Source organism: Toxotes jaculatrix, chromosome 3 (assembly GCF_017976425.1).
Source record: "Toxotes jaculatrix isolate fToxJac2 chromosome 3, fToxJac2.pri, whole genome shotgun sequence".
Classification (NCBI taxonomy): domain Eukaryota; kingdom Metazoa; phylum Chordata; class Actinopteri; family Toxotidae; genus Toxotes; species Toxotes jaculatrix.
In genome coordinates this window covers 256,279-271,524 of record NC_054396.1, presented here as the reverse complement: position 1 = coordinate 271,524, position 15,246 = coordinate 256,279, and the positions used below count along the sequence as shown (strand labels likewise).

The following is a 15,246-nucleotide window of genomic DNA, read 5'->3' as shown; positions in this document are numbered from 1 at the left end:
CATCACACATCCTGTTCTAGTCTCTGTAAAAAAAGAACATTTAATTGGCACCAAAGGACCCTCACTTAAGCTGGTTTAAGTCCTACTGTCCTAAAGTCCTACAGACATGTTAATGATGAATCCTTTATGTATGTATAGTATTGTCAGTCTCATTAATCAGTGTTGGTTCTATTAATAGTGTTATTATTTACTTATTATTATGTTGAACCTGCATTATGCTATTCTCTCTTTCCTCCTGTCCACTCTCTTGCTGTGAATTCAATGACCTGCTCCATTCACACATGAACTCAATCAAAGATTTTTCTTTTTTTTTACCAGGGAGCTGGCAGGGTAAAGTCTGGTTCAACTGACTGAGACATTTGTGTTCTCGCAAACAGCTCCTCCAAGTAATGTCTACATAAGTTAAGGGTTGCAATGCATGTGTGAAAGTAAGACTGCACTCCTGCTGATCCCTGCTCGTCCTTGTGTTCAGCACACTAGTATACAGTTCAGCTTTGAATACAGCAGCACATCTGGTCTTCTGAGATCTGAATGGTCATTTTGACTATTCTTTTTCAATCTGTCTCTCACAATTCCCCAAATTTCATGGAAGTGCAATATTAAATCACTGGAGTACCCCTTTAATGTGAATTAGATCATAACATTCTTTTGTATTACTGAATTTTTATTCTGGTTTTCCTCTAAAAGGAACTTGTAAAATAATATAATTCAAATAATTAAAAAATAATAATTTATAAGAAGACAATTTTATTTTAAATTGATGTTTGAATGTGTCAGAAAGACACAAAAAAGAAGCTCATGCACACTGCTCTTGCTCAGCATCACCAAAGATCCCTCTGGATCTTCCTCAAGAGTATTTTTAAACAATTCTTACAACAACTATCTTAAATTATTACCTAATTATTAATTATATTAAATAATTATTGAAGTAGTTAATAATTGTTTAAAAATACTCTTGATGAAGGTCCAGAGCAGTGTGCGGGAACATCTTTCAAAACTGACATGACGCTGTCCAGTGCACCTGCATCTGAGATGGATGTGCAAATATCAGCTGAGAAAGATGTTCTTATTAAACAAAACAGATTCCAGTGCTTTTCCAAAATCATGGTTCTATGAATACAAAGGTAATGTACTGTATATATGCACATATGTCAGGATGATCTTCCATGTCTATCAGTCTTCACACTTGGGGCAAACATGCTAAACACATTCCAGCCTGAAGTTGGGTAATCTGTTCAACACCATACTGCCCTATAGATCCAAGTGCAAACATTTTTCACACACAACAGTTTTTTAACGTCGCTCAATTATCAACAAATATGTCGAGAAATAACATAAGTTTAAAAATGACGCATTATCTTTGGTGCTATACTAAACACCATGCTGTTGGTGCTTCAGAGGAGGGGAGATTTGTCTGAGAATGGACTAATAAACAAATTGCATCCCAGACATTCTCTCACCAGGGACACAGCAGACAGATGAAGTCATCTGTGGCCATCATAAATTTTGCTTCATGAGGGATGATGTCAGAACAGGACAAAGACTGTTTTGTGACTCAAAAGTCACAAACAAATATACTGACTATACCAGCGACAAATAATTATTAGATAAAATTCTGTTTAACTCTAGGAATTAATTTTGTTTAGCTATTTTTCAGTCAACCTGGCACGTTTGTGAATACAACAGCTTAATGATTAATGTGCCTTAAACTGTCTAACGTCATTTGTCCCAGCCTCCGCAGCCAGCGTGCTGTAACACGTGCGCTTGCAGGGTAAGGACGCGCGCACGTGAAGTACCATGCTGGACAAGAAACGTTGGGAAGAAACCATTATAGGTAAAACGGCGGGGGAGCAAATGTAAACGCGAACGACGAAAACATTTCTAATTTAACTGAACCGAGTATTTACCGCACTGTAATCAAATAATAAACGGCCGCTGACCTTGATTTCACGTCTAAAGCCACTGGCAGTTCTGAACATCAATGTTATTGTTTATTTCGGAGGAAATTGAAATAAAAGACATTTCTGTAATTTACAAAATATGTAGTGAATTTGACTTACTTATTGAAGACAGTGTTCCTAATTTATCATATGTTCACCCACACAGAAAGAGGCAAGCTGTTCCGCAAGTGGATTTTGGTACCCCGTGTTCTTTGGCAATGGTACATCTGAACTCTGCAACCCTGCATTACAGGGCAAGTTTTTCCCTGTTTCTGGGAGAGTGACGGATGGCGTGGACGGTGCTGTAGTTGACATCATGTGGACATTTTTCTATCTAATATTTGAATCGTGAAAGATTCACGGGGACGTATGGATACAGCTGGTGGTGATAACTGGCGGAGACGCACAAGGAGCGCGCGAGCCTGCAGCAGACAACAAACCGGAGCACAAGCTGACGAGTCCAGTGTGCTGCGGTGTTTGAGCGTGGGAAACACGGAAGAAGACCATGACATGGAGGAGGACACCGGCCTCCTCAAGCAGGACAGCCTGGAGCGGAGGGTTATGGCGCCCCGCTACAGCCTGCTGCGGGAGGTGGGAAGGGGTACATACGGCGTGGTGTACGAGGCAGTGGCCCGGAGGTCCGGTGCGAAAGTTGCTGTGAAGAAACTGCGATGCGACGCGCCGGAAAACGTGGAGCTCGCCCTGCAGGAGTTCTGGGCGCTGGCAAGCCTGGAGAAGAGGCATCAAAATGTGGTGCAGCTGGAAGAGTGTGTGCTGCAGAGGAACGGTATGGCCCAGAAAATGAGTCATGGGAACAAACGGTCCAAACAGTACTTGCGTCTGGTGGAGACCTCACTAAAAGGTGAGTCTCTAGCTCTCCAGCGTTAAATGTTTGAGCTGAGCCACTAAACCAGATTTAGAGGTTAACTAAGGGCTGATTCTTGGTTTTCACAGTGCCGAATTAAAGAAGCAGCCTTTGACACTCCTGAAACTTTTGTGTTGTTGCAAAGAGTTTTGGTAGTTATCCGATATGACCAATGTAATCATAATTGGCAAGATTTTATTATATAGTTTTGATTTCCTGATCAAAGCAGGACGCAGTTCCTCAGATTTCGACAGTGATTTACTGTATATATGTTGATATGATGTAGATATACCCATATTTATGCTGGGTCCTTCATCAAATAACGATAATAATGATCAATTGGGCTTATTAGTTGACATTTTCGGTGAGTGTTTAATCAGTTACATCACAATGGTCATTCGATTTAGCTAACCCAGAACTGGATGTTTGATCTTCGTGGTTTTGCAATCTGTCGCGGTATTTGTGGTGTTAACTTGTAGCTAACTCTTAGTGGTCTAAAAGAAAAAAATAATGTTTGTAAGGTTTAGCTTGTATGGCTAATGTTGTCCTGTGAAATGTTCTTTCAAGTAGAATTGTTGTTGTCGCCATGACACTGACTGGTTGTGGGGGATGGGCAGATTTTGTGAGGGAGCTCCGGAGGCTCAGACTCACTAAAATGGAGTCTACTGTGTTAGCTTTCACAGGGACATTTTGCACATTCCATTCACGACCACTGCACTTCTGCCATATCTGCCACATCAACAAAGTTTGTGCTTTTTAGTAAAGTCTGTTCTGTGCTTGTTTTTTGTGCTTCTGTAGTGCAGATTTTGTGTTCTTTCATTACATTTTGGTAACATTGTGAAAACAATGATTTAACTATCACTCCAATCATACAAATGATTTCTTGTTGCCCAGTCACAGTCCAGGTGGATGCACTTATACCTCCTTCATATTTGAGATACGCCGCTCTGTCAGTGGCCTGTATACAGTGGTTCTAGCGATGCTAGTAGTTAGTCTGTGAATGGCAAACACCTTTTTTTGTTATGAGTTATTATTGGTGAATTTTTATCTCTTCCACTAATCAGTTTGACATTGTTCTTGCTGGAATTCTATAATATATGCCAAAGCATGTCAGAGATGCTGTGAACTGGTTCCACAAAGTCTCATTGTGTTGTAATTCAGATACCCCCACATATAACATGTTACAGAAACACCCTGATAAAGAAATGAAGGGGATTCGAGTGGCACCTATACTTACAAGCAGTTAGTTAGAGTGCACATTCAGTGGATTGTTGGGAAATCATAATCATTTCACAACAATAACTCTAATAAACCTTGTAGCTGGTGACCTCATGTCATTTTCTCAGTGACATGTCCAAATAATCAAATATTTGCAATGGTTTTAGCAAAATATGTCTTTTTTTTCACATTAAACTACTTGGAGTATTGTGCAACATTTCACCACTGTGTGAGTGACTGATGTGTGTCTGTTTCAGGTGAAAGAGTGCTCAGTCCTCCAGAGGAACCTTGTTACCTCTGGTTTGTCATGGAGTTCTGTGAAGGTGGTGACCTCAACCAGTTCATTCTGTCTCGGCAGCCCGACCCACGAACTAACAACAGCTTTATGCTCCAGTTGACCAGCGCCGTCGCTTTCCTGCATGAAAACAGCATTGTCCACAGAGACCTCAAACCTGACAACATCCTCATCTCAGAGAAGTCAGGGACTCCGGTCCTCAAGGTGGCCGACTTTGGCCTGAGTAAAGTTTGTGCTGGTTTGGGTAATGCCAGCGAAGGCAAAGAAGGTGAAGATAAGACTAAAAATGTTAACGTCAACAAGTTTTGGTTGTCGTCAGCATGCGGCTCAGACTTCTATATGGCTCCTGAAGTGTGGGAGGGCCACTACACAGCCAAGGCGGACATATTTGCCCTAGGCATCATCATCTGGGCCATGTTAGAGAGAATTACTTTCATTGATGCAGAGTCTAAGCGGGAGCTGCTGGGAACATATGTGCGACAAGGAGCAGACATTGTGCCAGTGGGTGAGGCACTGCTAGAGAACCCAAAGATGGTACTGAGCATCCCGCAGAAACGCAGGTCATGCATGTCTGATGGAGTGAAGAAGCTGCTTCAGGACATGCTTGCTGTTAACCCTCAGGACAGGCCAGATGCTTTTGAGCTGCAGGCCAGAATGGACCAGGTTATGTGTGCTGCATGACCCTCAACCAGACTGTTTTACAGGTACTTGTGTCTTTATCTTCCTATGATTGTCCCATGACTTCTACCTTTTTAATGAGCTGTCTGTTAAGCTATTTGCCTTGTTTATTCATCACTGGATCTCCAATTTAATGTTGTAATTCTTTTTGTTGGTGGTTCTCAGTGACTCAAACGCAATATTCACAACTGAAAGACAACACCCACCCTGCTACATTGCATAGTATGTAATTTGTTGTTTTCTTATCAGATAGCAAGTAAACCATCTAGAACATGCCTAGCTGGTTAGTCTTAGGTGGTCAGCCATTATCTTTTTAATAAGTCCCTCTAGAAAATCTATACCAGTCCTGGAAAGCTGTAGATAAAGAGAAGCAGATGAGTTGAACAATTCATAACCTTTGCACAACCGATCTGTTGACTGTGCAGTGGGAAAAAATATGTCATCAGTTTAACATGTTTAGTGACATGTTAAACTGATGACATATTTCACTACTTCATTAAAACTAAACTCGTTCCTCTGAGACAGCTGATACAACTTTGTTGTCACAGTAGCTTGGTTTAGCTAATATTGTGAAAACACCTAAACTTGAATTTACTTGAGTTTCTACAAAGGTTAAAGGGTGTATTAGCTCTACTGATTACATTAACCTTAGCAACAGAGGACTGACTTGCTGGTCATGATGATTTTTCTTTGTCATCTCCTTAGATGACAACTTAGTGTGTTCTGATCATCTATGGCTCTGAGTTCCAGGTGAAATATCAGTGTGCACAGGTGATTATACTCAGTTATACTCAATGTGCTGCAGTTCCCTGGTTCACAGCTTCTTCTGGAATGAGCCCCTCAGCATGCCACCATTTGTGCCACTGTAGATAGTGACATTTGAGCTGCATTTTTCCCTTTCCAGACCAACACAATGTCATGGGTTAGACCTGTTTCTGTGGTTGGCCTGAATGGGTCTGCACACTTTATCCAGCCCTGCTCTCTGACCTTCCTGACTCCGGCTGAGTCTGACCATTTCTGTAACTCTACAAAGCTGATGAGCTGACATTTACATCCACTATTTTCAGATGTCATAGGCAAAGCCAGCTTTCTCTGTTTGAGAACACGAGTGAGTATGTACTCATACATACATACTCAGAAGAGGTCATTTTAATCAGAATCAGAAACACTTTCCTGCCAGGTATGTTACACATACAAGGAATTTGGCAGGGTGTTGTTGGTGCAAACAGAAAACTTGGACTGACAAGTCCCATAACATAATAAGTTGTCCTTGAAGAATGTGGCTAAATGCGACCCAGACCACCTCTGAAAGTGGTCTGAGTGATCCGATCTCAAATGCACCCTGAATGTATCTTGGGTGCATTCATACCTATACTTAGAGCTGTCCTCTTGTGATCAGATCACCTGTTTTGCAAGTTAATAACAGGTGTGAACGGGACCAGTCAGTGACATTTGTAGTTTGAGGTGTTGTGACATGTTCCAGTTCCATGGAGTTTATTTAAACATGCAGGTGAATGGTAAAGAGTGAAGGTGAAGTCACTGTTAGCGTGTCGCCCTGGGCACATATTTAGAAACTGCAGTGACTGCCTTTTGTGTATGTGCTGTCAGTCGTCTTGCCTGGATGAGCATTGATTGTCTGTTGTGCTGGAGCTAACCAGGACATGTCTTATGCAACCAAAGCCCCAGCCACCCCCTGGCCCCAGGGCCACAGGTCCAGCAGGATCCAGATGCCTGTGTTTTAAAGAGGCTGAGTGAGCATATACTGGATCCTCCTGTTGTTTTGTTTTGGTTATCTGCAAGTTCCTTATCTGAGCCGAGCCAGAGTCACTGAATCCCTGCCTTTAATGTGTTAAAGACAGTGTATCATACCTTTTGCCTTTGTTTTTTACGTAATCTCTCTTGACTCTAATAGGGGGATGGTGACACATAATGTGAGGGTGGGGGTAGGGGCTGCAGACATCCCAGCTGACCATCTCCTGGTCCTCTTGAAGCCCCCCCAGTACACACACCAACCCCCACCTTCCATTCATTCTTTTCTCCATCCCCCGCTCAGCTCCCTGCACGTTCACAGATCACTGAACTATATATATGTGTGTGTTAATCACCTCAGTGACTGTAAATGAGCAAGTATGCTCACATAGTACGTAAAGATAAGTAACTGGCAGCTTGTCAGATCATCATGAAAAAAGCACACTGGTGTAAGAAAACATCAGAACACATTAATAACACCAACCCACAACCTTAGCAAATTTCTTATTGAATCCACCTTTGCCCACTCTTTTTGCATTGCAAAAAACATCAGTTTTCAGCTGGTATGATTGTTACTAGCCTCATTTGAAGACTGTGTTTCCAGTGGAAGTGATTAGGTTACAAAATCCATATTACTCATTCCATGTAAAAAATATAATAATGGAGGAATGGTAACACAAAGAGGGGGTCTGGTAAAGAAGATACCCATTTGATTTGTCTCACCCAGCATACGTAAATGAAGAAATGGTTACGCTAAACAACAACTTTCAGTGTGCATATGGGCACCTGACTTTCTCATTGGCATTAGAATCAGAATCAAAATCAGAATCAGCTTTATTCGCCAAGTATGCATAAACATACAAGGAATTTTTTGCTGGCAGTTGTCTCTCTAGTGGTGAAAAACAAGGTAACAAATCTATACACAATATGTACAAATATACAAGAAAGCTATCTGCAGTGTAGAGTTATGGATGACTTAAAAGCACTGCAAATTCCACAAAAGCAAAGTCTCTCCCCAGTAACAGTGTCCCAGTCCGTTTTTATTAGGAACTGTATCCTACCAAAAGGTTCAAAAACTTACAGCTGGGACACAGTTTCTGGAGGGACGCATTGTGGCTCCATTGTATTTGGTAACAGAAGCGTCAACAATGGGCATGTCAAGATCTCAGCACATAAATTATGTGCATGCATATGTACCACCAGAGATAAGTGAGAAAGTGTGTTTGGTTTGGGCTAACTATCCCTTTAACTATTAGTAGAGAGATTGCAGATTCCAGTAGAGATGATTGCCCCTTTGAGAGCATGAATGACTATTTAAGCTGTGTATCACAATACAGGGCGAGTAGTTCAGTGTTATGTTAAGTGAAATAGCCCTGTCATCAGCAACAGAGTCTGCTCTGTTGCATTCATGTAGCAAATGGTGAATCCAGACCATGAATCTGTCAGCTAAATTCCCATGCTACATAAAAATGACAAGTCAGCTCTGGCCATTAAAACATGTTGTCTCCACAAGTTGCAGGATAAAGCTCTAAATCCCTGCCTGAACTCCTTTTAAGTCAGTTATGCAACAGAGTGCGTTTGGGAAATCTATGACAGCAGAGCTGGACAAACACACTGTATCTGTCACTGTGGCAAGCCAAGCGGCTGCACATCTCTAAACACAGCAGCCCTCTCATCATGGTGCAGGTCAGATTGAACAAAAGGCTGTGTGTGCTGCAGGGCTGACCAGAGGCTGATGATTGTCAGTACAGTGCTTTACAGACCAATGTGCTGACTGACATGTTAACTGTGTTGATTTGAGGTGGAGTGCAGGACCTTCTGGGCTATTTGGAAGTGTTTGATGTCCTGGGGTCAGCTGCCCTGTCAGTGTTGTTTACAGCAGGCCCGGGACCTCAGTAAAGTATTTGCTTTCAAGCCAGGCATTTTATTTTGGTATATTGTTTAAAATGTGGGAGATTTCATCTTTGCTGCTGCGTTGAACCTGTATCTTTCTACATGCAGCAGATGTGACTGTCAGTTACTGTGTGTGTGTGTGTGTGTGTGTGTGTGTGTGTGTGTGTGTGTGTGTGTGTGTGTGTGTGTGTGTGTGTGTGTCTTTGTGTGTCTTTGTGTGTGTGCGTGCTGCAGGCAGGGCATTCTGCAGTGGGTACTTCTGTAAAAGAGTCCCAGGACTGTATGCTGCAGCAATGTGGCATTACTGCACTGACTCAGCACATCTCTGTGTTTATAGAGTGCTGCAGATTTCATGTCCTCACGGCTGTGCTGTAAGACTGCTTCAAATCAGCTTGGTAAAATGTTAGTGATGTTTCTCCAGCTGTCTCTGTGCCACATGTTTTCATGTTGTGTAAAGCAGCTGTTACTGTAATGTTTAAGCTTAATATACCAGCTAAATTAAGAAGAAAACCTACAGCATAAAGCAGCCCTTCACATGTCCTTTGCTCCCCTTTTCTTAGAGCCCAAGAAATAGTGAGGCTAACAATGCTCCATTTGTCCTAAAAATGGTGCAACGGAAAAAGGCAACAGCAACATGTCACTAAACCCAAACAGTTTGATTCTGAAGTGTGAATGAATTCAAACTAAGACACAATTCACTGGAATTCATTTGAAAACAACTTATATGACTCAATTTGTTGGTAAGTTTAACATCTGTGGTGAAGAACCCAGAATATGTCCACACTGTTTCTCAGATGCTTCGGTCATGATTATCAGATGTTCACAGCTTTGCTCACAAATTAGCTTAGGTTACTGATTGGTCAATAGGACATGCTATAGGCCAAGCTTATAGGGAATTTTAAGAGCGGCCTCTGTTCTGCTTATAGACTTTATATTCTGAATTCAAACAGGTCATGTTTGAATTTCAGATAGAAAATTACAGCCCAGCCATGAAAGTTCTTGGCAGCAACGGTGGAGGATTGATTCATTTTACTTGCTGAATAAAATAAGATACTGTTATCCCAGAAAAGCATGGTGGCAGACACAGGAGGCACGTCAGCGTTTCCCTTATGCCATATGTATGCCAATGTGACCTGGAGCATTTTTATGCTTCAGATCTATTTTCTTCCAGTTCATAAGGAGAACTACAATATTTGTATATTGAGCTCTGACCTACATCTTAATACTGAGTGTGAATGTATCGTGTGAGGATGCAGACAGGGGAATGAAGCTGCTGCTGCCTCTGCGCTGACCTGCTGCTTATTTTGTTTCTCTAACAACACAGTCAATAACATACTGTTTACTAACACGTGCATTCTAAGGCAGTGGCCAGAGTACAAGGTTTTTATCATGATGTGGAAACAGGCAACATATTCCAGAGAAACTCTCTTATCAAAGTCAGTAGGTGAAGTTACTGATGTGAAAACGCAGCTTCAAACGGAGGAAGGTCCTCTAGCTTACAGCATCTGACATCTCTGTGGAGAAATTTTTTAACATGTAAAAAAATAATCTTGGATGTGTTTTGTTTATGCTTTTCTATAGTGAAGAATTTTCCCGATCAATCAGTTTCTCCAGTTTCATGATACAGAAGTGGATTAAGGCCACATCTTAAAAAAAAAAAAAGTAGAATTTTGACTTTAATCTCAGAATTCTAATTAGCTTTTTTTTTTAGCCCACGTGGCCCTAATCCTCTCCCATATCATGACAATATTAACAAAAGAATTTTATATTTCTTTTGGTCTAATGTTGGTGCTAGAAGACAGGTTGAGGGTTACCAGAAACATTAACCCAGGAGCCATTATGTCTTCATTTGTCACTCCGAACTGACCGCTGACCAATACAAGCATCTTGTATGTTATTGACACAAACTGTTTACAGATGACGCAGTGAAGATGTTGACTTGCACCCAAGAAACCAGGTTACTCTTTTGCCTCCATTTAACCAGGCTGATAGAAGAAGGTGCTGATTTAGTTCTTTCTAAGTCGATGCAGAGATTTTGAGCAACACTCCAGGTAGGGCTGGGCGATATGGCTTAAAAATAAAATCTGATTTTTTTTCACATGAAACCTGATTTACGATTTTAACCGATTTTTCCCCTTTCCTGAGAGCAAACTACAATTCATAAAAATAAAATTCAAAAAACGTTTTTATTGCATTTTATTTGTTTTGATTTTTCTATCTGAGAGTTTACCTTTATTTGGGAAAGGAAAATGAAGGAAAGTACGGCTGGACCGTAGGTCTGTTGTGGCCGAGTAAAAAGACACCTTCTCTAACTCTCTAGCGATCTTTTCACGAGTGCAGTTGTATAGGTGGGGTAAGGCAACTTCGTCAAAATACTTGCGGCTTGGTAGCACATACCTGGGATCGAAAGTTTTCAGCATGTGAAGAAATCCCCGCTTCTCTACAGTATAAATGGGCACCATGTCTTTAGCAATATACAACGCGACTGAATCAGTGAGAGCTTTCCACCGGGTTCCTTTCTTATCATACAGGACACATTTAGAAAATGATTCTCCCAATGTAGGTTGTTTTTTAGCAGGCCTTTGTGGGCTACAGCGTTCCCGTGCATCTCGTAGAGAGCGACATTCCTCCCACTCGGCTGCATGCCTCTGTTTGAGGTGCTGAAATAAGTTAGTGGTACTGCTACCTTTGGTTGCAACAACCTTGAAACAGAGTTTACAAAGTGTCTGTGTTTGTTCTGGATCTGATACTGCAAAACCGAACCACCTCCAAACTACGGACGATACTGTGCCTTTTTTAGGGATGAGCTCTTCTCTGGCTGCTGCCATGTTGATTTACTGCGTCTCAGTCAGATACAGGTGGGGGAGGGGCTAGCCCACAGTGAACTACGGGAGCCCAGGGGGTGCGTCTGCGGTGGAAGTTTAATGAAAAAAAAAAAGATTTTCATGAAAAGCAAATTGACTTACAGAGTAAATTCGAATTAAGAGAAAGACCCATGTCCCACATATGCCGACAAGCCTGTAGCTGCCAATTCAGCTGTTTTTTAAACACTTTTAATGGAAGCTGTTTATCTTCTCTGCAGACGTGTTGCTTCCTGGAGCTGCTACATCAGTGAGGATCTTCCTGTGTTCATCTAAAGACTGTGAAGATAAAGGAGAAGCAATTGAAAGCAGTTTGGATGCTGAAATGGGATTTTTGTTTTCTTTGAAGTTGTTTACAGAGATCATCTGTCAGTTCTGATAGCGACTGTTTGCTTTGCCTGGAATATTGTAATGAAGCAAGAAACGTAAATGCCTGCTGCACAGTGGAAAGCTTGATTAAACTGATGTAGCCACACCTCAATCAAAGAACAGAGGTCTGGAGAAATTCCCCTCAGAAAACATGACACTGGCACTGTGTTGAACCAACAGCAGTGCACTGATTGACTCTAAACTGAAGGTAAGCTGCAGCATTAGTTTGTGTGTATGTGTGTGTTGACAGGGGGGATGGTCTCCATGTTTCTGGCACTTTGATAATATTTAATAAAAACGCTGTAATGTCTGATACACACTGCTACTGGAAACCTTCATGTGATGGAGATTTGTGTTTTGTTATTTTGTCTCAAACGTCAGGTTGATCTTAGTGTTGAATGTGGTCTGTGCTGATAGTACCTGCCCTGTGTCGGTATGTTTCCTGTTGTTTGCCTGTCGTTACACCGGTGTTGTAAGAGAATGACAGTGCCACTGAGATTTGACAGCTGTATGCAATGACAGAAAACAGTGTCACCGCCCTTTTTCTGTTGCTGGGTTTAAATTTCTCCAGACATCTGTTGGTTTACACAGAGGTACACTACATAGGAGTCATAGTGATCAGGAGTGGATGATTTGTATAAAGTCCTCAGTCATGGTATATGTAATTTTATATTGCAATATTGGTATGTATCATGATATAATCAATTTCCAGCCATTCAGTGGAGATTGTTTTGGTTAAACCAGTGAATTAAAAAAAAATGCAAAAAACATTCAATACTGACATAAAGAAGTTCTGCTCAGTGATTCTCAGCATTACCTGAATGTCCTGATGCAAACAGCGCTTTTAAAGGCACAGACACCATGGTATGAACAGACAGGCAGAAAGCTGTCACATTGCTCAACCCCATTACCTACTGCATCATTTGAGATATTTCTAGCTTGGGGTTTGGTCTCCTCAATCGACTATTATACTGTGATTGTGTGTTAATTGGTGTATCCAAAGGGATCAATGGAAACTCCACACAGTACCACTTTTTATTTACACAGTCCTTTAATAGATGTGGCACATTTTTATGGTACTTTTTGGCATTAACACACTTACCTCTTTACTTTGCCACCCATCTAAGGTGCAAGCTATCAGTCAACTTAGTGCAGACTGGGTCCCTGAAGATACAGGGCAGAGATTTTTCAGTTAGTTGAGTATCTCATGGACTTGTTGGATGTAGTTTTCTATTGGCATGAATGTGAAGGATAGGAAAGTAAAGCCCAGGTCGAATTGAATTACATGTTTTGGTTTGTTTGGGGGTGGGGTCTACTCTTTTTGATATTCAAACATCTTTATATGCATGAATGTGAAAACATCTGTTATTAATTTTAGAAAGTATAAAATCACACTATGCTAATTTTATTCAGTAGTATATCTGGAGACATGTAAGCTTTTCACATCCCTCATTTTGTATTTTAGTCCACTTCTTTGCCTTTGAGTAGAAACCACGAGGAGGTTCTTTGCCAGTGTTTCATCTATATTAGACTTCATGGACACTCTAATTTCCACTCCAGTTCTTTATACCTTTGGTGCCTTGAAACTGACTGGTAGTCGGGTAAAATTTGGCTAGCTGCTATATTTTTCTTTGATTTGGCGCTCCAGATACATTATTCAGGGTATATGCCCCCCCCCCCCCCCCCACCCCCACCCCCGACCTGAAAAAAAGAGGAAAGTGTGGATTTCCAAAACTTCCATACGGTTATTTGATATAGCATATACATCAAACATCATTTTGGCATTTAGCATTTTGTTTTTGTGCAGCCCATTTATTTGCTGAGTGCAATCAGGTTTTCAAAGGGAAGAGAAGACAGCTGCTGTTCATGATAGAGGAGGAGCACGTTTAGGTTTAGCTGAACTGTTACCAACGTGATTTGTTTCCTGTTCTTAATACAAGTGTTGGTAAACTCAGATCAAAACTGAATTATGAAAACTGGCAAGTTTAAAAGCATTGTGGGATATCTGTACAGTGAACCATCGCTGAATGCTTTAAGTCAGTCCATCTTTGTCCTGAAACCAAAGGTTGGAAGTCTGCAGCATCTGAATGAAAATTGTTTTTTCAGTCTGTCACATGTTCACCTAAACTGGGACCCTGAATAATTTGAAAGAATATTTATCTTTTTAATTGTACTACCTCATGTTGCTACACATTTTCACCTTTTCTTTGCTGAGCCATTGTTTCCTTTTTCCAACAAAGACATTCCTCAGTCACAAACAAAACCTGGCAGATTTCAAAGCAATAGATTTTATTTAAAGTCAGCACAGTTTGTCGGGTGTGTGCATTTTTACTTTTAGTGTTAATGTGTTTAAGAAGTGTTTTTGACTTCTGTCAGTTGCTTGACTGTTTCTTTCTGTTCTTCTGCTGCATTGTGGGGAATAGGTTTACAGGTTTACACTGATACAGATGTTTACACACCTTTAGCTCAACACAGGCCATGATGTACTTTGGTTAATTGCTTGAACTTCTGTGAAAAGTGCACCTCAGCTCCCCACCTTTGTTTCACTAATGTATGAATATCTGTGCTGGGCAGGATTGATAATCTTGGAGATGGGCAAATGGGAATGTGTTCTTAAGATTTTATTCAGATTTCTGAGGAATAGCTTTTTTAAACTTTCATTTAGAGGAATGTACTTAAAATATGAAAATATTTAAGAAAACCTTAAAATATTCCTCTCTGTGTCTGTGGAACTGCCTCTGGATGCTTTCCTTTGGTGTTGGGATAATGTACCTGTCAATCTGTGCAACACCACCGTGTTCTACTAAACTCTAATGACTAATAGGTCACTTGTTTTACATGCAACACTGTTCTATGCAACTGTCCCTCCCTGGATACACTGTGGATCAATCCAGGTCTGGCTAATTTTGTTTTAGCCTCTGCTTCTCATCCTGACAGAAACTGTACTAGTCAACTGGATCTTGTTGTGTTCAGGTGGATTACTTGACCCTTTACTTCAGCAGAATTTACAGTCCTTAGTTGTACATGTAACTAAAGCCATTTGCTTGAATGAACATGTTTATTTTTATTGCTGACTTTGTACATTTCAGAGCTCTTGTTTCAATAAAGGTTGGAAATGTGTCTCATTTGTGTGATTTAACATTGCTGTCACAATGTCAAGGGTGGAGGACACGTGGGAAGGAATTCTTGGAATTTATAGGCATGTTGTTTCCATGAAGGTTACCTGGGTGTGCCTGTTTCACCTGCCCGTGTGCCCACATAATGTGTACATACAGGTAGAACTGAAGTGAAGTGGATGAAACTTAAAGCTTGCCTTGTTTATTGGAAGTCATGGTGAGATGATGCTTCATGAAGCACTGAGAAGTTAACAGTACAACA

General features: G+C 41.0%; 1 protein-coding gene across 1 annotated transcript; it reads left to right on the top strand.

Moving 5' to 3' along the window:
* Window positions 1-2,190: 2,190 nt before the first annotated feature.
* On the top strand, window positions 2,191-14,982 carry LOC121178735 (serine/threonine-protein kinase 35-like). The gene is made up of 3 exons (XM_041033031.1): window positions 2,191-2,802; window positions 4,281-5,022; window positions 11,721-14,982. The coding sequence occupies exons 1-2, from the start codon at window positions 2,310-2,312 to the stop codon at window positions 4,997-4,999; spliced, it is 1,212 nt and encodes a 403-aa protein (XP_040888965.1). The 5' UTR covers window positions 2,191-2,309; the 3' UTR covers window positions 5,000-5,022; window positions 11,721-14,982.
* Window positions 14,983-15,246: the final 264 nt, after the last annotated feature.

What these genes read in the sequence shown, in the direction of transcription:
- LOC121178735 (XM_041033031.1), top strand. Translation starts at nt 2,310, where the DNA reads ATGGATACAGCTGGTGGTGATAACTGGCGGAGACGCACAAGGAGCGCG. An exon ending in GGTGGAGACCTCACTAAAAG is followed by an intron (nt 2,803 to 4,280) that starts GTGAGTCTCTAG and finishes TGTCTGTTTCAG; the next exon opens with GTGAAAGAGTGCTCAGTCCT.